The sequence below is a fragment of the Doryrhamphus excisus genome, linkage group LG20 (genome assembly GCF_037039965.1).
Source record: "Doryrhamphus excisus strain RoL-2023G ecotype Guam linkage group LG20, RoL_Dexc_Guam_v1.1, whole genome shotgun sequence".
In the NCBI taxonomy this organism is placed as follows: Eukaryota; Metazoa; Chordata; class Actinopteri; order Syngnathiformes; family Syngnathidae; genus Doryrhamphus; species Doryrhamphus excisus.
The window spans coordinates 729,611-752,958 of NC_136376.1; the positions used below are offsets into that span (position 1 = coordinate 729,611).

A 23,348-nucleotide genomic window follows, 5' to 3' on the forward strand; every position below is an offset into this window, starting at 1 on the left:
TATTGATCGTTGTGAATGATCTGTATGGCTTTGCATCAGAGTTGGGAATTTTGTTTGGCGTTCCCTGCAACGTAAATCATTTTTATTCGCGTATTCTGCTTTATCTTAAGTCATCTCACACAGGCCTTAAGGAGTCAGTCGGGGGTTTGGCCGGACCCCAAAATCTGTGACTCTGCGACACTTGTGACAAGTACCATTTTCGAGGTAAACAAGGGCGGTAATGCACCAATAAAATAGAAAAACTTCAAAAAGAAGTAACAAACTGGACGTTGACTTTCTCAGATTTTCCATCAAGATTTTATTAATGGAATTACAGGAATCGCTTCCAAAAATGGTGTATAGCTCGCCATGATTAATCCCAATAATCCCAATACCTGATGTGCGTCTTCTTCTTCTTTTCCCATCACCCCTTGCAGTGTCGTGGGGGCCACCCATTTCTTCCACCCTCGTCGGACTTGTGCCATTTGCTGATATATGCATATTTCAGCAAATGTTACATATTTTCGCTAAATAAAATAAAATACAAACAAATATGCACAATCTTAAGATCTTAAGAATTTCTGGTTTACACACGAGTGGATTTTTGGCATGCAGGCCACACAGCTAGGGGACCTGGGTTCAATTACCCGGTCGGGAATCGCATCTCTGTGTTTTCCTTTTCTCCCCATGCATGCGTGTTAGCAACATGTTAGCAACATGTTAGCAACATGTTAGCTTCATTGGCCACTCCAAATTGTCCATAGGTATGAATGTGAGTGTGAATGGTTGTTTGTCTATATGTGCCCTGTGATTGGCTGGCCACCAGTCCAGGGTGGACCCCGCTGGGATAGGCTCCAGCATACCCTAACCCTAGTGAGGATAAGCGGCATAGAAAATGGATGGACGGACACTTTTTGGCTTTTATTGCAAACAAGCACTAAAATGAAATGTTGACAAAAGATTAAAGCCATGGCTCAACGTTAATCAGTTCCTCCAAGCGGTGAAGATGGCTTCACGGACAAACTCATAAATCCATCTCCAAATGTTCTCCATTGGATTTCGATGAGGGGAAGATGCAGGGTGATCCAAAAGAGTCGGTCCTTTGTGAAGTGTTCAAAAAGAACAATTCCACAAAGACCAGGGCCTTCAGCCGCGAGGGACGCCCCCCTGCATCATCTCCACAGAGCCAAGTCAAACCCTGCTTTACCTGCGACAATCCCCCCCATATCTGATGAAATGTGATGGATGAGTAAACGGACGTGTGAAGATGAGATGGCTTGCATGTGCGTGACCTTGTCAGGCTGGCACGCATCCATTCAGGGATGTGCATATCCTGCTGCATCTCGCAGCTCATCACCATGATGATGAAAGCAGGCTGTTTCCTTCATCTTTGGCACACGTTGTGAAGGCCGGCCTGCATGGAGATGGATGGCCGGAATGTTGGATGAGGTGGGACCAGAAGGGAGGGCAGAGGAAACCCGACCTGCACTTACACTGTCCAGAGGAGTGAGCGCTGCCTTTTTTGTTTGGCAGCTCTCCTTGTTGTTACTCACCCTGGAAGGCAGCAGCACATCCTCAGCGTGGATGGATTTAAATGCCAGGATAACCTCCTCGGCTTCCATGACAGCTTTAACTGCTGAACTCTTGATGTGGCGGCTCTCGCACCAGCCGCCTTCCATCAAGTGTCATTAGCGCTCCATTACCGCCGTGGCACTCTTCTTCTAGCACACTTCCTGAATAATTCTGTTTGTGCACAGTTTGAGGACACGTCAGGTTGGATTTTTTTTACCTTGCTGTTTGATGTAGCTGAGAAAGTCTCCCGGGTAGCTTGGATATCCTGTAAAAAGCAAAATAACGACATCGTCACCTTTTAACTGCACTGGAACCTCCAAAGTTGAAGGAATCTGTTCCATGATGCTGTGGTTGTTTCCATTTATAATATTCATAACCTGACATCAAAGTAGGAAAATAACTTGACACATGGTGAAGTAAAACTAAAAGCAAAATTACTCAGTCTCTGAACACGCCTGTGCACCATAGCTATTCTCATTTAGACCACCTGGAACTCTACCTTTGAAGACAGCTTTTCAAATGGATAACCTTCAGATAACCTTGTCCCAGAAGAATACAGAGTTAATCAACGGTTAAATAAAAGTAAAATATGGTGAAATTATAAATAGGAGTTGTGAAATAAAACTAAAAGTAAAATTACGCACCCTTTCTACACATGTCCACAATGGTTGTTCTTATTTATTTTGATCATTTGGAACTTCTTAAAGAACAGTAAAAACTTTAAAACTTACTAACTGTACACTAAAACAAAAAAAAAAGCCACCTGTCGTCTGTATTTTTTTGTAATTTATAAATATTCCAATGTAAAATAAAATGAAAAAGTAAAATTCACCCTTTACAGACATCGGTCCACTGCCATAGAATCATTGAGAATTTAAGCAACTGTTAAATAAAACTAAAATCTGAAAGTAAACTCCCTCACCTGTGAAGAAACCTCGAATTGTTATCATTTCTAACCACTGTAATTCTTCATAGAATTATAAAGTGGAGACGGATTGTCAAATAAAACTGAAAGTAAACTTACCCTTTGAAGTCACCCGTTCACTAAGGTTGTCCTTGTCATAGAAGTATGTTCACAAAGCTAAAACCAAGTCAAATGGCTCACCCTTTGAAGTCATCTGAGAAGAGGGAAAGAGGTGACTTCCACTTGGCCATCGCTGGTGCTTCTGTGGTACCATCACAGGAACCTGAAGAAAGCTAAAAAACAAGCTAAGTTCATCCTTGAGCTACTAACCGAGCTGAAGTCTCGCGAGATTTGCTGCCATCTTTCTTGAGCTTCTTGATAACCAGCCCCCCCATCGTACGTTTTCCCTTCTTCGTCCAGCGCCTATGAAATACGACCATTCCCAACGTTCAAGCCTTTTCACAGCAGCAAGCAAATGCGCCTCGTAAATCTTTATCGTCCGTGACCGTTGCAGACAAACCTTGGCTATTTACGACGTTGCGGAGCGGCGCAGACTCAGCAGCCGCTCAAGCACAACCAGATGTTTGTTTGAAGTAACGTGCTGGCCTCCGCTCCCAATGTGTCAGCGTGATGGACAAGGACATGGGCTCTCAGGAGCGCTTGGGAAAGGAGGGAAAAAGTGGAGCGTCGGACTTTGGTCTACTTCCCAGTTGCATGGGTCATTCTCAGAAGAGAAGCAGAACATAAATCAGCTCAAGAGGGAAGGTCTTATTTCGAGAACCGGCTTTGAAATTCCAGTATTTCCAAAGCGGCTGCGCTATTTTTCATTTTCCACGATGATTTGTTGTTGGGGAAAACTGAGACACGCTCGGTGGAGCTTCATGCTTTCCAATGGTGGGAGTCCATCATTGTAATTTACAATAGGGCCGTGCTGCCAGATGGTTTTGGGTATTTTTCGCTTCCAGCAGGATGGATGTTGGGTCCAGCAGGTTTTTGTGTGTGTGTGTGTGTGTGTGTGTCGTTAGCGGAAAACAAATGGCTCGGCTAGCAGGCGGAGTCTGTCTGTGCATGGTGACTCTCGACTCTTCATGCTGATGAATAGCTGCTAATATGTTAGCAGATGGTGGACAACTTGTCATGCTAAAAAGGTCCCACCACCACACGTCCTCCTGGTAATTATTGTATATTACCAGCGGTGTTTACCTTTTGAAGTGTCTGGTGTTTCACATTGGACGATACGGCAGGAGAGCAGAGTAAGACTAATGCGTCTTATTGGTTCATGTGGTATGATGGATCATCAAGCTGAATGCGTACCTTCATGTCCTAATCTCTGCGAAAATCTTTCTCCGTGCATTTGTGCATTTTTGATCAACATATTTGTGGCTATGAGTTATATAACGTGAGCATGGTGCAGACCGTATGCTGACGGTGTGGCTATTATAACAGGACTAATATACAATATGGCCTATTATTAGTCATACCTGTGCCTGTATATGCAAATTGAACGTATCCTTGGCCCAAAGGAAGGCGGATTATAACCCTCAATCAAGCGGAGCGCTTACCCAAGTGCCACAGCAACATTTTTACAGTGTTTGGAACTCAGTGCACACATAAATTCACCGGATTATAAGACACCTTGTTGATTTTTGGTGCACCTTATAGTGCAGAAAATACGATATGTCTTATTTTGTCGTATTATTATTATTGGGTAATAGGAGTCTAACGGTGACTACGGTGTGTTATTTCATGTCTAGAGGGCTCACATCATGTCAAAAACTATATTTAGGCTGTAAACTGGTTTTCTTTGGCCTAACTGAAAATATTTCATTTATTCTGTTCTATTTCATCCATCATGGTCGGGCCTGGAACAGCGGTAAACGAGGGATTACTGTTATGTATTCAGATATCCACATAGTTTGTGCGGTGCGGTTACATTGTGTGTTGACCGTTGTTATTATTGTGTCTACATGCATTATTTTTGGTTGCATTTTGCATAAAAGTGGACTTTTTAAAAGCTGGCTGTGCCCTCATGGCGGCGTTCGTTCATCCAGCGGTCCGACTCAGACAGTTGACTTGTACTGATTGTTGCCACTCGCTAATTCGGTGTCATGTTTGTCAAGCGGTTTGGAAGAAGCGATGGTAATTAGCAGTTGTGGGTCCTGGTCCGCTGTACACACGCGTGCACAAACACTCATTCCCAGGTGTCGTCAGCGCTCCAAAGGCACCGGCGTGGAAAGAGTCGGACTCATCTGTCAATTACGTTAAGCTCCATCGGGCCATTGTCTAAACTGTTTTCTCACTCTCCGGTGAATCCAGCGATTTATTGTCAGCCGCCTTGACATCAATATACAATTGAGGAGACACTAAGCTGTGATGTGTGAGCACAAACCGTTGTCAGACGAGCAGCGCGGCGCACATTATGCGCCGTTTAGATTATTCATTGCGTTAAGAGCGTTGTTTGGATTCACCGCTGCTAAAAAAGACGGACGTGACTGCCGGGATTCTCTGATTTAGCCTTCGATGGAACATCATTTTGTGGGTCAGCTGCTACTGGCTGATCATGTGGAGCTAAAAGGTAGTCGCAAATATAAATAGGAGCCAGTCTTCCAGGACCCGGATCCCGAGACATACTGAAAAGAGCGAGGTCACGGAAAATGCTAGCGAGCCCTAAACAACCTTTTAGCCTGTCACTCCGATTCTGCTGATGAAGCTGCTTTAAACAGACGGAGCAGGTTTCTCTGTCACCGTAATGCGAGCCGACAAGTTCTTTCACCATCATCGTTTGATTGGTGGATGCTTTCTGGCGTGCTGTGTCACTGCAGTGCGAGACGAACGGATCAACTGAGTCATTTTTGGTCCAAAACACAAACCCGGCCCAGATTGTTGTGATATAAAGGGCGCCCACCCCCCCGCACCCCCACCGGAGGACAGTCATGCATCCCGACATGAAACCTTCCGTTCGGTGGCCATCAGACTACATCATGTTTGACAGGAAGGAGACATCCCGTGCGGTTGTTGAACGTATGGCCTCAGTATTGGACGGAGACGCCAAAACTGATATTGTGTTTATTTGCTGGAGGAAAACAAAAGATGGAACTAATCGCCACCTTGTGTGTTGACTGCTGGGTTCTTGGCAGGGCTCTGGGTTTGACTTGAACATGTTTGCTACAGCCGTTCCTTGTTTATCACAGTTAATCGCTTCCAGACCCAACCACGATAAGTGAATTTCCATTTCCACAAAGAAGGATTCAATAGTAATCAATGGAAATGTTTCATAATTCGGGCATAGAAAACACATTTATGGCTCTCTAGATACATAAGTACAATCTTTACCATTAGTATAGAGCCCTGTAGACATGAAATAACACCCCTATAGTCGCCTTTACACTCCAATTATTCTTTGTTGACACCACATTGCTGAACTGTAATGTGCTGCAGGGACACAAGCTAACTCATTAGCTTCCAATTTATTTACTTCATTCTGAAGCCAAAACATACCACTTCCACATGGAGCGGGAGGAGAGGTTTTTGATCAAATCAATCAAAATAGTAATAATAATCCATTGTTTAAGGGACGACTGTAAAGCCTGTAAAAATATATTACAAATAACAATAGTAATAAAAGATTTATGAATGTATTCATCTCCAAGAGAAAGTTACAGCACGAGTTAGACTCTATGAAGAGGTGGGCATTGACACGAGGGGGGTAATTATGAAATTAATAATAATAAATGATTTTGCAAGAAAAAATATCACCACTAAAAAACAAAATAAAGATAGTTGACAGAAAACATTGAGCCATTAGCTTACATGACATTACCTTAACCCTGCCATACCTTAACACTATTTTTACGTCCCACATCACAGAATGAAAATAGTTCTCCTCCCATTCCGTGTGGAAGTGGTACATTTTTGGCTTCTTAAGTTTAGAGGAAATAAATTTGAGGCAGACAAGTTAGCTTGCTAGCTTGAGACCCTGCAGCGTAGGAGTTAATATGTTGACATATTATGGTGTCCATGTTTTCTATGGTTGAATCCTATTTTGTTATTGTTGTTAATGTGGAACTAATTAACCGCCATAAACGAGGTACGGCTGTAATAACGCAGGGGAATTAAAGAAACGGACCAGTACCACTCCGAGTTCTTCTGCTACAAGAAGTGTTCTTGCGAGCGCCCGTAGCGCCTCAGCAGAAAGCTAAAACATGTGTCAGTTTGACACCATTAGTGAGTGTTAACACACAACCTTTTGGCAGCGCCGAGGAACCGCGCCTCACCATTCCAGGCGTTTTCCTCTTTTCGAACCGGAGAGTTAAGGATTCAGGCGGTTTGGGAGGAAAGACGGACGAGGAGGGCATGGCGGCGGACAAAGTGGGCCGTCCACGTCTCGCACTGCTGGTTTTTATTTGCACACTGTGTCCCTCAGATGCGATGTCTCTGGGCGAGCCGACTGTTTGTTTGCCGCCCTGTGACCCGTTATGATTCTGGCTAAACTATATATGTTCTTTTGTGCCGAGCCTCCCAGCCTCTCGCTAAAGAAATATACGTTGTATTATCCCCGCTGCGTTATTGCTTCATGTAGCAGGCACCAGGCTGTAAAAGCAAAGCTTGGAAGGATGACATTAAGATAACCTTGGGACGGACGTGATAACAGCCGTGGCCGTCCATTTTTCAAGGCTGGCCCTTTAGCGGCGGAGACTGCAATACTTTCCATAACGCTAACTTGCTTCTAAGTTCATTCCACAACAAATAATAAAAAGTCAAAAGAATTCATTCCAGGCCATCCTGAAAGCTTTATTAATGCTACATTTGACCATACATCAATACCATTTACCATCATTTAATACAACTAAAATAAACTAAAAGTACTACTGCAGTTCCATTGGCCACCAGTCCAGGCGTACCCCGCCCCTCGCCCAAAGAAAGCTTGGATAGGCTCCAGCCTACCCGGCAGCATAGGAAATAGGAAATGCATGGATGGGTGGTTACTGCTGCTGGGAAGTGATGTGCTATGAATGACAAATGGTACCCAGTAAATAAATTTGTCTTGAATGTTGTTAGCATGATTAGCAAAGTGGAGAGTGTCAGTGACCGGCATGAGTTGTGGCTGACAGCAACCCCTGTGTGAATGTTTATTGTGCCATTAGGTGTCAGGAATGTTACATCGGGCCAATAGCCACTATGCTAGCAGTGCTAACATTTCTGTCATGTCTTATTTTCTATTAGCATGTCAAATACAGTATATTAGCTAATACAAGGTATGTAAGTGCAGTGACAATAAGAGCGTTATTTCATGTCCACAGGCATTCATTCAGAAGACCTGTGGTCATATCATGTATTGTACGCTAGTCACTAGGTGTCAGTAATGTTACATTGATGAGGTGCTAAGTACCTTACAGAACAGGAACAAGGAACTTTCCCAATGCTAACATGTATGAGTACATATATTTTGTCTTGTTTATGTCTACTATGTCTTATATGCTCTTATTATGTGTAATTCACTGGGTAATAGGAGTGCAAAGGCGACTATAGGGTTGTTATGTCATGTTTAGAGAGCTCTGATAATGTTACAAGTAATTACCGACACCTAGTGGCCAATGTAGAATACAACATATCATATCACAACGCACAGCCATTTTTATGCTTTGAAGTGCTTAATTTATGAACATTTGGTAAAATATTGATATTATTTGACTAACAACAAGTTTTTTCAACCATGAAACGACCTGATTTATGTAGTAAAAAGAGTGAAAATTGTGTGCACAGAGTGCGGAGGAATTAATGGGCTGTAATTACATCGTTTGGTGCTTTTATGGTTTTAGTCAAACAAATTATGTGTTGATAAAATTATTTCAATGATTGCTATTTGATTCAGTGCTCTTGTTGACGGTTGAATTCCAAATCGGAGGCTTCTCTGGTTAGACTCATGCCGGTCGACCAGCCATTATGTGTTCTATGGTTATCATCACGTTCGTCCTTCAATATTCCCAGTGAAAATTGTCTTGAATTCCAAATTGTAGGACTTGTGTTGTTTTTCTTTGGCCAAAGCGTCCGTGGCCGGCGTGCACGACGGTACGCCGGAGGCCATTAGCCGATGACAAGCGAGTCCTGACAAATCAGTGATCTTATCGCAGTGATGTGCAGTCGATAATATTTGGCTTCATTAATTCCCGTGCCCTGAGAAGACATCCCGGGCCCGCTATTAGTCGTGAAATCTCATCCCCGTCTCGGCCATACCTCAGCTGGGACTCAACCAAGCAGTCAAGCAGATAATACGCTGTGAGCTCTGAAACATGTACCATTATAATTAGCTTTGTCAGGTCCGAGCCCCCTACAACCCTCATGCAGATAATATGATAATATGTCTTCATAACCAGCTGACCTTACATGCTCAATATTTCTCCCCTTATGAAGATTACATGTCAATAAAGTAATTGAGTCCCGGGGTGTGTGGCAAGTGAAGATTTAGGTTATTGGACTTTTCGGGGGCAGTGATGTACGAGCGTTATTATTCTGCCTGTCGGGGGATGTGCGAGGGGGGGGCCGAGGATGGTCCGAAGAGTGTCATTGGGGGGAGGAAGGGTAAAGAGAGCCAGATAAGGAGGAAGACGGAAATGGAGAGGATCATTCCTCACAAGGTGATCCGCAGTTAATCATGCTCTCACGCCTTCATCTGGCCACCACCCCCCCCCAACCCCCCCCGCGTGATGCCAAGAGTGGATATGCTTTATTACTTCATATTTGCAGCCGTCCCAGTGATTGGCTTTGCCAATTTAAAAGTCGGAAAGTCCGCCGGGCAACCGCGGATGAGGTGTTAGGAACGCCGCCCGAGGATTCGATTCCCACAATCGGCAAGGCTCAGGTGCAAGGCAGTGAACTCAACTCCTGCACCAACCCGACAACCCCCCCCCCATTCCAGCTGCTTCTCTGTGTCGTTAAGGAGCTTGCCGGAATGCAGATGTCATATTTTATACTATCACTTGTTATTATTATTATTATTTTTCTTCTATTTTTTTGTTATTTTTTTTCTCATTGAATCAGTTGTCTTATATTTTTTAGATTTCTTTCTTCCAATGTATCACACCTCACAATGTCTCCAAAAATGTCGGTAAATATCATTTTGTCCATCATAATTTGACTGTCAGTGCCAGAGTCAGAGGTAATGGCATGTGAAAATAAGCGCCAGCAAACAATGGTGGTTGTACACACTTTGAAGGGACACACACACACACACACAGACACACACAGACACACACACGGGCGAGGTGGGACAGCAAATGTTAAAGGATATTTTAGCATGTCCTCTTGGATTAGGCCGGGAGATTGATATCTTCCAGTCGGATGAAGCCTTGACGTGACTGATCCTGCCCTTCCATCATTGTGACAAGTGGCTCTTGGCTAACGCTCACCCGTGTTGATGGGCACACGCCGGACGCCACGAGGGCCCCGGCCAACGTGGCCGCCCTCCTTTCTCGCTCTCGCTCTCCCTCGCCCTGCCAGCTCCCATTTCTGTTGCCCTTCTCCTCCGCCGTGTCGCATCCAATCACCGTCCGGCTGGCCGGGCGCTCGGTCGGACAGGCGGGGAGTGGGCGCCCCCAGTGAAGAAGTGCCTCACAGGCGTCAGGGTGGGCGCTGAAATGACTCTAATAACGGGGGCTCTTCCAAGGACCAGGATGTGGTGGACTAAGGAGTGCTTGATGTCTGCAGGGCTGCCACCCATACCACCAAGGGTGGCCCAAACGGAACTAGGCGGTTCGGTGCAGGAGTAACAACTTAAACATTACAATTCCAAAATGTACCTTGGCCTTTGACCTTTTGTTGTTTATGTTTATGACCAAGGTGGTCCTTCTTGTTAATAACCGGTGGGAGAAATGACGGCATTGAAGTACGAACGTGTCAGAGTTTGATCCGCTTTGCCGCCAATACATCGGCCTCGTTTTCCAGTGAGGGTGGGACTCCGACTGGGCGACCAATTCTGTTCATCACTTTTATGGACAGAATTTAGATGGGATGCCGGATGGTGGTTGCAGGATTTGGTCTCTGCTTTTTGCAGATGATGCGGTCTGGCTGGCTTCATCAAGCCATGATCTTCAGCTCTCCCTGGATGGGTTCTCAGCCGAGTATGAGGCGGCTGGGATGAGAATCAGCATCTCCAAGTCAAGTCAAGCCAAGGGTGGTGTGCCGCTTCCTTGGAGGAGTTTAAGTACCTTGGGGTCTTGTTTACGAGTAAGGATGGAAAGTGAGATGTACAGGCGGATCGCTGTGATGCGGTCTCTGCACTGGTCCATGGTCCATGGTCTATGGTCATGAGCTTTGATGATAGGTACAAGTGGATTAGTGGAAGAAGACAGATGGACGGGAGAAACAATATATAAGAAACATCAGGTTGGTGCTTGTCCGTCAGGTTTGACTTTGACGACTGCTTCGAGTCTGTCGGGTTAAAATAAAACCTTGTAAAAACCGTTTGTGTACACGTGGACTCAGCCTAAGCACAAAATCAATTCCTATTTTCACGCACGTGTTCAAAAGCCGCCGCACTAAATTTTTTGGTGTCCGCTTTTGACTTGATGGAAATGGGCGCTGACAGGTGGCGAGGTGCTATTTTGTGCGACGAGGCGTGAAGTCCACCGCGGCGTGTGCGGTTTAGTTAACGCGGCTCTTAGCGACCGACATTGCTCGCCGGCCAACAAAACACTGTCATTGTCACGTCATTTGTCTTTGCTGCAGACAATTTGCAATGCGCGGCACGCTCGCCGCCGAGATGCGTTTTCGCTGCCCTCCCGGTGATATTTTTCCCATCTTGCACCGAGGCCACTCGTGTCCTTGCGCCGCGGCGGCGGACTAACAAGCTACCTCCCTTTCAAGACTTTTATGCGCTTGTAATTGACCTGACAATGGGTTCATTATGCAGTCCCTTTCATGCTGTTTTGCCTGATAATTATTATTTAATGTGTTCAGATGGAGAGCATCATTAATTCATCCCTTCCTCCAATGTCAAAGAGATGAACAGTGAAGTTATCACTCTCTGGTGATTAATATTACGCTCTTTTGTTATTGAATCCTGTCCCAGTGATTAAACCTTCATGGAGCAGCCCCTTATTAACGGCGACATTACGGAGCGCCGCCGAGGCTCTAATTGCTATTTTCACGTTTTCCGTGGTGGTCAGAGGTTTGAAACACTTATCTGTGGCTTTTCTTTTAATTAGAAATCCAGGGCCTAATGAAGAACACAATCGATCAGTGTCACACCCCCCACGCCCCCCGCGTGGCCATTTCAGATGCACATGTTGACGGAGAAAATGAGCGCAGGTGATTAGTGGCGTCATTAGCGTCTTCAAGCGCCCTTAAGGGTAGACGATGTCTTTCACCTGCTCCCGCGGTAAATAATTGCCATTGTTGTGCTGACAGCAGAGTTTGGCCGTTTCTTTACCGTGAAACTTACTCGATGACAGCGTCTGCCTGGTAAAAGACGATCCCGGGAAACTCCATCCTCGCCCGTCTTCTTATCTCCGCACGCCAGAGCTACTGTAACCACTGTCTCCCCCGACTCTGTGTGGAATAAATGTCACTAAAATTAATTTCACTATATATTTTTCTCATTAGAACCCCCTCCCGCCTCCGCTCTTTCGCTCTCTCACACACACAGAAGTAATATCATACTTCAGTCAAAATTTATGTGCCCCGGAATTCAATTTCCTCCTCGTCCTCGTGGGCTGGAAGTACAACGGCTGATAGGCGTTTATCTGCTTGGAAATGTAATGCAGCCATCAGTGAGTCATGCCGCTGTTTGATTACGGCCATTTAGTCAGCTGACAATGTCGGAGCGTCACGTTACGTACATAAAGCATCCAATCAAAGCGGCTTAGACCGCTTGTACGTCGTTAAGATACACCAAGGTCCAACCCCTGCGCTGTAAATCCTGCGTTAGCAAAGATAAAAATGCTTCGTTTTTTTTTTTTATATTCCAAAATTATAATATATTCCATTTATCAATTGGTTCATTGGTCCCTGAGCCGACCATGAATTTCCAGTAGCAGGATTCCTTAGAAATGTAGACATAGACCTTCCAGATATGCTTTTTAACATTAATAGAGCTGTCTAGGCTTGAAATAGCACCCCTATAGTCACCTTTACACTCCTACTACCCAATATACATAGTAGACATAACCAGAGAAAATAAGACGGTGGCCGATGGGTGAGCACGCAGGCTAGGAGACCCGAGTTCGATTCCACCCTCAGCCATCTTTTTGTGGAGTTTGCATGTTCTTCCTGTGCATGCGTGGGTTTTCCCCGGGTATTCCGGCTTCCTCTCCATTACAAAAACATGCTTGCTATGTTACTGTCCATAGGTATGAATGTGGGTGGGAATGGCTGGGATAGGCTCCAGCATGCCCGCGACCCTCGTGAAGATAAGCGGTAGAAAATGAACGAATGGTTGGTCTGCCCCCCCACCCCCCACCCCCACTGCATTGGTGTAACCTTACTAGTGGCCACTGTGGAATACTACGTATCACCACTGCATCTTTGAATGTGTCTTCTGAATGCCTTTTTTTTACTTTTATTTAAGCAAATGTGTCAAATGTGCTTAAATAAGCAGACATAAAAAACATATTTAATGTGAAGCTTTTGTACAAATACAATAGAAGCCTGGGACTCTCTGCCTGTGAGTAAAGAAGCGCCCCCTGTTCAGTCTCTTAGGGAGTCAGGCCGTGTATATAATAATTGTAATAATAATTGTAATATAAGATAATAATAGACCGTATGTTCATTGTTGTGGTTGCATTTTGCAGCGGTGTGAGATCGCGCTGCATCGCGGTGTTCCTCCACAGTCGGCAGGCCCTCCACGCTAACGCCCACACACGGCAGCCCTCCCTCCCCACTCTGGGCTCCTCGGCTTCTGCTGGGTGAAAAATGGCCCACATTTCCCTGATAGCCTGTGTGGATGTGGAGAGTATAAATGGCTAATGAATTACAGATGAACATTGACGCAAATTAATCTCCCTGATGTCCCAGGGTTATATGGCAGCTATTTAAAAGTTTAATCAATACGCTGAAGTTGAGAACATGCAGTCGCTGCAGTTGTTGTGGCCGCAGTAAACAGTCGGGGAAGCGGAGCTGGCCCGAGAGCGTGCGGGGGTGGGGGGCATGCATCATGACGACAGCTATTTGTGTTTAATGGACTAAATATTTTTTATTGGAGGAGGGTAAATGTCACTTTATTTCACAAAGTTGCACTGGGGAGTTTGGTTTGAGTCCCCCGCCGGGGAGACAGATGTCACCTCAGCTGTTAAAATGATGAAGTGCTCTACAGTGGAGCATGCGCATCATTAAAGCAACGTAACGGGCGCCTCTTGATGCTGCTTTACTCAACCCGGCGGCGGCGGCCATCTTTGCTCTCACCGATTGCAAAGCATGGTACACAGTACATTCCTCATAGCAGAAGCATGACATGAAGCAACTTGACACCTTCACTTTTGTCCTTTGTTTATATACATATACATATAGTACTCTACACTGGCCACTAGGTGTCAGTAATGTTACATTGATGCGTCAATAGCCACCACAGGAAGTACTGTTCAGAAAGAGGAAGTAAAAGGAACAACATTGTACATTGTGAGTCTATACTCTGTCTTGTTTATGTTTGATATGACTTTTTCTTTTATTTTCTTTTATTTTCTTTTATTTTCTTTTATTTTCTTTTATTTTCTTTTATTTTATTTATTTTTTTTTTTAATTATTACGTCTACAATATTGGCTCAAATGAGTGGGAATGTGACTACTTCATTTCTCCAATAATACTCCAATAATGTTCAGCACATTTAGAAAGTCATAAACAGGGTTTCTATGTAACTGCTAAAATATTTGACTTCAATTCATTCATCACTGTCGGGTCTCAAACCAATTAAGCAATAAACGAGGGATTACTGTGTATGGGAAATAAATCCCGGCTAGAATAATTCTTTTTCTTCTTCTTAATTTATTTCAGACATGCATACTATGTTACATTATTCTTTCTCACATATGCACTTACAATATCTATTTATATATATATATATACATATATATACATATACATACACAAATATACGTATACATACATATACATACACACATATCTACATACATATATATACATATATACACATACACATACATGCATACACACAACACCTCATTACTACACATGTATGAAAAGGAGCAGGAAGAAGCAAAGCTTATTAAATCCTACCCCTTCTCCACGCCATAACAGTTACCAATTCAATACGTTTTTTTTTCTTGTTTTTTTTCAATTCAAAGCCGTAATTTGCTGTAATCAATAATAAAAAGTAAAAAGGACACATACATAGGCACCATGAGCACAATAAAAGGCCTCGCTTATTTACCTTCATAAGCCACTCTCGCATCGATCCCCCCGCACCCCCACCCCATTTGAGCCCCGCCCACTTGTACACCACCCTTCTTCCACCCTCCTGGGAGATAATACCCAAAGCGTAATTGCCTTGTTAATTGGCTTTTTCCCTCACTCGGTCAAGTGTGGGTTTTTTTTCCTCCTGATGGATGGCAGCCCTGATGGCACCGTTGGCTAAGTGGCCAAAATGCAAGGGTGGTCTTGTGGAGGAATAAGTAATATCAATTGGGGGGGAAAGAAGAGATTCCAGCATAGACAGGCCCGAGAGAGGAATAAGTTATAGGACGTGAAAAGGAGACAGCGAGTGGATTCATGCCAAGAATAGATAACCTTGATGTTAAAAGCTACATCCGTCGGATGTGTCTGTCTGTGACATATTGATGGCCCTTGAAAAAGAGTCACGCTGATTGTATGCAGGGGAACAATCATTAAAGCCTCTCTGCCTCGCTCTCCTCGCTGACTTTCTCTTATCTCGCCATCGTTTTGTGGGCCTTTTAATGAACCGCTCGCTTTAAATGTCAAACAGCACACAGTCGTTCCACCAGTCTTCATGCAGGAGACCCGAGTATGAAAAACAACCGCCTAGATCGGGGGGTGCAAAGAGCAGTGCTGATTTTACGAGAATAAAGTCGAAATAAAAAAGTCGGGAATAATATTTTTACGAGAATAAATTTAGCAAATTATGGGGATTAAAAGTAAAATGATGTCATTTTAGTACCGTAGAGTTGAAATATTCATTCATTCATTTTCTACCGCTTATCCTCACGAGGGTCGTGGGGGGGCTATCCCAGCTGTCTTGGGCTGAGAGGGGGGGTCCACCCTGGACTGGTGGCCAGCCAATCACAGGGCACATAGAGACAAACAACCATTCACACTCACATTCATACCTATGGACAATTTGGAGTGGCCAATTAACCTAGCATGTTTTTGGAATGGGGGAGGAAACCAGAGGGTGGGATTGAACTTGGGGCTCTTAGCTGTGAGGTCTGCGCGATAACCACTCGACCACCGTGCAGCCCAGAGTTGAAATAAATAAAGAAAGACAAAAAAACATTTTTAATACATGTAATATTATGAGAAACAAACTAATAAAGTTGTCATTTTTGGAACATGAGGTTAGGGAAAAGTTGCATCCTTTCATTTTCCACAACTGGAAAACGTCTGGACACCCCGGGGTTATGAGAAGAATGAACGTACCTGTTACTCCATGGTACTCACAACATGGACAGAAAACCCGAAACTTTGTTGGGGCGTTTTGGAGTGCTTTTCATCATGGCCGCCCCATCATGTGCATTCATTGGCTGCCTCTTTTTCTATTTTTATATCTTTATATCTTTAGATGGCACAGAATAGAGAGACGTGTGTTCATGTCTCACAAAACAATTGCAGATGATTTTTGAACTTTTTCTTTCAGGAGTACACGACGAGACAAAGCACACGCCATATTGTACGTTAACCAGAACCTTTGTTGTATGCTAACCAAGGTTTTATTATAACGGGATTTACATTCTTTTTCTTTGTGAAAATGGACTTGGGTTTTTGTAGTTCTGGACCTTTTGGAAAGAATGAATGAGAGAAAGCGAGGTATTACTGTATTACTGCTATTACTGTATTACTGTCTCATATAGCGCTACTGTTATTGGGTCATATATTGCCCTGGCGGGGGTTGTCCTGCCCATGTAGCTCGCTTGAGCCCCCATCGAGAGGACGCTTGCTGCGTACAGGTTGATATTCTGTTTGATGAACGCACACTATTGTTGCCTTCGCCGAGAGAACAATACCAAGCTTTGGACTTGAGTGGCTTTTAATAAAGACAAGACGATGGCGACCCTCCTGAACAACCACCACAGGTGTAGCCTGACGCGCGGCGTGAAGGCCGGACCGTTCCTCGGCAGACATTAGCCCTCCTTTGTCGCTTTGTTATCATGTCACTTTAACGCCGCCCCCGCTGTGTCTTATGGTTTTGTGAAAGTGGACTGTTTGGCCTGGGATCCACAGAGGGTGACTTTGGTACTTGGCATGGAAGACGAGTTCATCAAGTTGCGTCCCAGAGGTTGTTTACGTGCTCCTTTCTGTCTGCCGTCTATGTCCATCTTCTGTGGTAATAAGCAGGATCTCTCGCTGTGAAGGGAACTTGTTGGACCATGTTTTTATGCACCGAAAAGCCTTTTAATGAAAACAGAGCTGGGACGTAACAAGTAGAAAAGACCAACCATGGTCCCATTGCTGTTCCCTTACTTAGTCCTTCTCTTGTTGCATCAGTGCTCATCAAAGTCCAAGAACCGGTTCCCTTCAGTCTTTGGATTAGTGGTGACCTCAGCAGAGCGGGAAGGCTCCAGGGGGCTTCAGCTTCTCCAGTGCCGTCATCTGGAAAGGTCTAAGTACATCCCCTCCAGGAAGTGTCTACTGGAGTCTGTGGTAGCTCAGTGGGTCATGTCTCTTCAAGGACCCCTCGGTCTTCACTGGCTGGACTGTAGGACGTCGCAATACCATCTTTATCCTCAACAACAGTCCAGTCTTGGGAGTCAGTAGCTGCATGTGAGCCGTTGGAAGACCTGGGTTGGTATCTCTGCTGGGGCATCTCAGTGTGGAGTTTGCATGTTGCATTCGTGGGTTTTCTACAGGTCTTTGGTCTTCCTCCTGCATTCTAAAAATGTGCATGTTAGGTCAATTGGAGGCTCTAAGTGTGAATGTTTGATTGCCTCTATGTTCCCTACCATTGGCTGGCATCCATGGTGGACCCCGCCTCTCCCCCAGAGCCAGCTGGTCCACAATACCCCCGCGACCCAGATGTGGACAAGCTGCGTGAACTCAAAAAAACCTCAACCAAGATGTATTCATCCAAACAATAAATGATTCCTATTTCTCTGACTTCCTGTGAGGAAAAAGCTTCCACACTTCCATACAGGAAGGGATGGAGTTCTAGGAGTTTCCAGTGCATGTAAAAGGTCTACCCGTGATCATAAGGCAGCCGTAGTCCTGCAGTGTCAAGTCCCGTCTCCAGCCGCGGCATCCGTCCTCGGGCAAATTGTGGCAGCTGCAGTTGGGAACCTCCTCACGAGTCTGACGAGCGACGTGGTACGATACCCCGCTCACACACCCAGGGAAGCGAGCAGGAGGCGCCGAGCCGGTCCTGGATTTTATCGGAGGTGACAGCTTCTCACACTTGAGTGTTTGGATCACCTCAAGTAGCTATGCGGGCTACGAGGGGAGTCGGGGGGAGGCGGGTGAGCACCGCGCCACTACAAAGTACAGATTTAGATTGACTGAGCTTGTCCTCGGGCCCGTGGGCCGCCGCCGCTGCCGCATGGCGCTGCAGCCTGACAAGAACACCCACTGATGCCGCGAGGGACTGGTGCGTGCACATCTGTCTGCACACTTCATATATATAGATATATGTGAAGTGTGCGAGGTGTCAGCTTGGTTTAGAGTCGAGGGTGGCATCAGAATATGCTTGGCACTAATATGGCACCAGTATCTCTGTCCCCCGTCTCTGCTTCCTGTCACTTAGTCGCCATCCTCTTCCCGCCCTTGACAGCGTCTCTTTGGATTACGTGATTGTACTCGGAGCGGCCCCCGCCCCCGCAACCCCCCAAGCGACGCCACCTCCCCAGCCGGGCCCTCCTTCCACTCCCCCCCCGTAATGCACTTGATGTCGATTTTAAAAAGCTTGGCGAAAGGCGTATCTGTTCTCCTGTCAGAGGATCAGTGACAGCGCTAATGCCGCTTGTCCTTGCCTCGTTTGGAGAGAGGTGACCACCCCCCCCCCCCCACACACACACACTTCCCCACCCACCGCCACCGTCGTCCACCTACTTCATCAAGCAGTGGCATCTGGCTGAAGACTCAATGGCCCTCAAGGAAACCGCCGCCACTTCCTGTCAGAACCACTAGAAAGCTCTACAGGATGTCTTTGTTGTGTTTTGGTACAATGAGGAATAGCGTGCCCCCACCCCCTGAATACCCAGTGGGGGCATATAACATGTATTAATTAACCTTCCCAAATTACCGGAATATTTAAATCAAGTGAAGAGATGGCACACGTGACTGACAACCTATTTAGCTAGCACATAGTAGCTGTTATTATGAGCAACGAGGAGTTGCGTTCAAATACATCACATCGTTTACGTTGAATTCACATGTTTTCAGTTTATATTCTGGGATTTCTGAGCATACTTATACACAGCAAATTGTACTTCCACTTTAAGAGCCACCATCGGTTGTCAGAACCGAGACCCACGTTTTGCCATGATGCGTACACATTAATTATGCCAAATTGGGATGGGGGTTAGGGGTTAGGGGAGCTAGGGCTAGTCTTAGAGGGTTAGAGTCAGCAAATCAGGGTTGTTGGTTGGACCTCGGGTTGGGGTTAGGAGAGTTAGGCTATGGTTGGGGGGTTAGGGTCAGAGGGGTTGGGCTTAAGGGGTTGTGGTTGGTGTTAGTTAGGGTTACGGGTCAGGGTTGGGCTAGGCGTTGGGTTAGGCGTTAGGAGTATGGGTTAGGGTCGAGTTAGGGTTAGGTTAACCCAAAGACTGCATGCTCAGATCCACCCGTGATGATTGTGGATTATGGCCAAAATCAAACACCATCCTTTTAAGACCCTTTTGTTTGTTTTTGTTCCCGTTGTACTGATTGTATTCCCAATTTGTATCTGCAATAACTTTCCCACATCCCAGATGTCTGCGTCCTAGTAGCAGAGTCCATGATGGATGACGGGATTCAGTGAGCATGTGACCTCTTGACTCTTATTTTTCGACAGCAAGCAAAAACATCCTTTTCATCTACTTGAAGTATTCCAAATGAGGTCCTTTCATGTGTTTACTTTTGTCACATCTAAAGTCCTTTTCCAAGGGTACAGTAAGGAGGAGTTGCAGCATTTTTTGCAAGGAGCAAGTGACATAAAAGACGAGTGCATCTTGTTCATATGATGTCATGTGTTTTATAAGACCGTTAAATGCATTAACCCGTGCTCTCTTGACCTGGTGCAGCATCGTCCTTGTGGGGGCGGTCCGATGTCCTTCCCAGTCGGACATTTTATGAATGATATCTTACAGTTTTGTGGAAACGCAGGGTTAGGGGTTCGGATCAGGGTTAGCTTCTTTTCTTTGACTGCATCATTGCCGTAAGAAACACGAATCCTCCATCTTCACAAACTGTACGCTTTTGTGTTTCCAGGCGTCTTCGCCAAGTGCCGCTACGTCTACTACGGCAAACATTCCGAAGGCAACAGATTCATCCAAAACGACCAGCTCTGATGTCGCAGGAAGGAGAGGGACGGAAAGCCGCATGACATTATTATTTATTGAAACTTGCCGGCGATGTTGCAGTCCAATCAGTATATTTGCTGGTGACTCTCTTCTGCAAGACACTCCCTGAGCATCACACACACACACACACACACACACACACACACACACACACACACAGAGTGACAAACAACCTATTGCGTGTCTCTGACAGCCATGATGGATCACCCATCCACTGCTGCCACTAATCAAGGGTGAAAGGGTGACGGTCACACACCTGAGACCTGACATGGACACATCCTACACACACACACACACACACACAAACACACACACACGCTATATAAAAGACTGCCATTGGAGCTCACTCGCTCCGTCTTATTTTCAAGAGTAGAGGAAAGAAACTGTCACCTTTTTGACTGAACACAAATCGTCAACCAAAAAATGATCAAATCTTTGTCCAAATGTTGCATCCGTGTTTAACACCTTATAATTTTCTATGTTGCTACATTTGAAGATAATTGTGATGCAAGCAATTTTTAAATCAATCTTCCTGTTGTCTGTTTTCTGTGCGGTGGTTGAGTTGAAGTGAGCAATAAAGCATTCAAGTCCAAGCGTTCCTTCGAGTGTTGTCCAATTATTGGATGTGCAACCATGAAGGTGACGAGATTAAACGATTAAAACGAGATGAGGTTTAAAACCGTCAGGCATCCTGCCAATGTTGCCGTACGTTGGCTCATTGCTGACATGACCAAGCGCTTCAATGTAAACACTCGTTATAAAGAGTGGTCGTCTAACGTCTTCACGGCCCACGCTGCTTCTTGATCACATGACCATCAAGCGCATGTTGTTTGTCAGGCATGTCAGTAATAGATAGGATTGACGTAAAATGATATTTGTGAACGTTTTGGGTGGGAGTGAATGGACAAACACGATATGGGGGTCTCTCTCTATGTAAATGATTGAATGTTGCAATGTCTTTTGTCTTCCTCTCTCAGAGTGACTAATTATGTGTGTGTGAATGGACAAACAGTTGCATGATGCAACATACGTGATGTGATTTTCTCCTTTTGTCTGACATCATGCTAAGCAATAGTAAGCAAAATTTCCTGTATTTCCCCCATAAAATGGCAATTTTTTTATTGTTGACACTTGGGAGCAGCTGTTAGCTTTGCGCGCCCCTTCGCTACGCCAAGAGATCGGATATCCCCGCAAAGATACGGAGAGGCTGCATAGCGGGAGTGAACAGCAAGAAGACGGTATAAAGGTTGCTGGATAAAGACGACGTCAACCATGTTTATCGCCTGTTGTCATGGGAACGTGAGATGGAAGCTAACGGCGCTAACCTGGCTGCAGAGACTATCGTGAGTGCAGCAGGATTGCACTGAAGATTGAACGTTATATTTCATATTTTATATATTTATTTGGAAAAAAAGAATATACTACTTTATTTCAACTTTACACACACATTTGATGTTGACTTTTATCTAAATTCAATTTATGGAAAAAATATGGGGATATATATGATATATGGATATTCTACATAAATGTATGGGGATATGAGTTTTGGGATCCAGCCCTAGTCACATGACTACAAGTCTCCCTGTCCAACATCATGGAAGACGATCTTTCACCATCCTTTCAGTTTGGGTTGCTGCTTTATGTCCACCTCCCATTACATTTAGTGTGTGAATGGATAAAGTGTTGTGCGACAGGACAAACAAAGATGATGTGGCCCTTCAGTCTACCTGGCTGATGTTATAAAAGGACACCTTGTTCAATCTCAGCATGTTTTTTTTCCCTTCTCACTCTAACCGGCACTTTTCCTTGTGTGTGAATGCACATACGGTTGTGTGATGTGACAAACACAATGTGGCGGAACCAAGCTCAGCATCCCTCCCTAACGTCTCTGAAAGGCATCTCATGGGATCCTTGCAGCCTGACATTACATGTTTGTTGTGCGATGGGACAAACATGATGTGGTCACGCAGGTCCGAGTCATTCTGACCGCCATGGTTCTCATCTCCGTAAAGGTTTGGGGCCCCCAAATGTTTGTCTGGCCCCGAGCGCTGGCGGGCCACGGTACGCCACTACGAGACGGTAGATGGAAATGTCAGAGATCACGACTCGGTGTCTCTTCAGCTTGTAATCCACTGCAGCCGTGTGGTGTTTGCCAGAGCCTCGGCGCTGACTTCCACCAGGTGTGTGTGTGTGTGTGTGTGTGTCCTTGTGTGTGTGTGTGTTCATATTCCAGCTGACATGTCGTTCAGCAGCGTGGTCACTAGTGGCGGCGTTTCAAAATGACAAGGTTTATTTGTCTGTGTTTTGATATACGCAGAGGAAACTGGGCCTGACAGCCCGAGGAGGCAGGAAGAAGAGAGCCACAGCACACAAACACACAAACACACAAACACACAAACACACACAAACACACACAAACACACACAAACACACACCATACAAATGTCATCCTTCCCCTGGCTGCAGTGCACGCCCAGCCATCCTGCTGAAAAGAGCAGACATTTAAAAGTTTGTGACATGTGTCACAGGCGCTGCCATTGAGCCAGTGCGAGTGACGGAGCTGGAATTGACAGGCGCTGAGCCACCGGAGCTGGCTGGGGGACGCGCCGAGTTTGGTGGGTGTCACTTCCCATCCTCGTCAAACGCCACGTTCACGAGCTGCCACGCCGGATGGAGCGCAAAACGCATCTCGCACGGGATGGACGGCAATGTGACATATGCTTGACGTGAAGTTTGACGCTTCCAGGTTGGTGACGGAAAGGCGGACGGTAGGAGATTAATTGGAGTATAAGGGATGCAGATTTACCTGCAGGCCAGGACCTCCTTGACCCCGAGCGCCGTCGTGCTGCTGGGAAAAGCTCCTGCTGGAGCAAATGGCGGACCGTGTCATCGGAACAGATCGCTGACATTCTGCATCAGATGCCCTGCGGACTTCGGGGTTGCGAGCCTCTCCGTGTACGCTACGTGTGTGTGGTGTCTGCTAAGAGACGAGATGGAACCTTCGCTAAGTAGTTATGGTTTTTGCCTTTCATGATCCAAAGCATCCCGCATCATGTGTCAAAACATGACTTCAAATGGAACGTGGTCTCTCTGGATATGACGGACAAAACTAGATGACTTGTTGACTTTTTTTTTTCATTTTGCATGGAATGTCTTCCATCCATCCATCCACCCATCCATCCATCCATACATCCAGCCATCCACCCACCCATCCATGCAT

At 45.4% G+C, this 23,348-nt stretch overlaps 1 protein-coding gene across 1 annotated transcript in view; it reads left to right on the plus strand.

The window, feature by feature from the left end:
- The window catches only part of lrmda (leucine rich melanocyte differentiation associated), a 196,367-nt gene extending 175,664 nt beyond the window's left edge, over positions 1-20,703 (plus strand). Inside the window, exon 7 of the mRNA XM_058058243.2 lies at positions 20,037-20,703. Within this exon, the coding sequence (XP_057914226.2) occupies positions 20,037-20,116 (80 nt within the window). The 3' untranslated portion in view covers positions 20,117-20,703. The remainder of the gene's footprint in view (positions 1-20,036) is intronic.
- Positions 20,704-23,348: the final 2,645 nt, after the last annotated feature.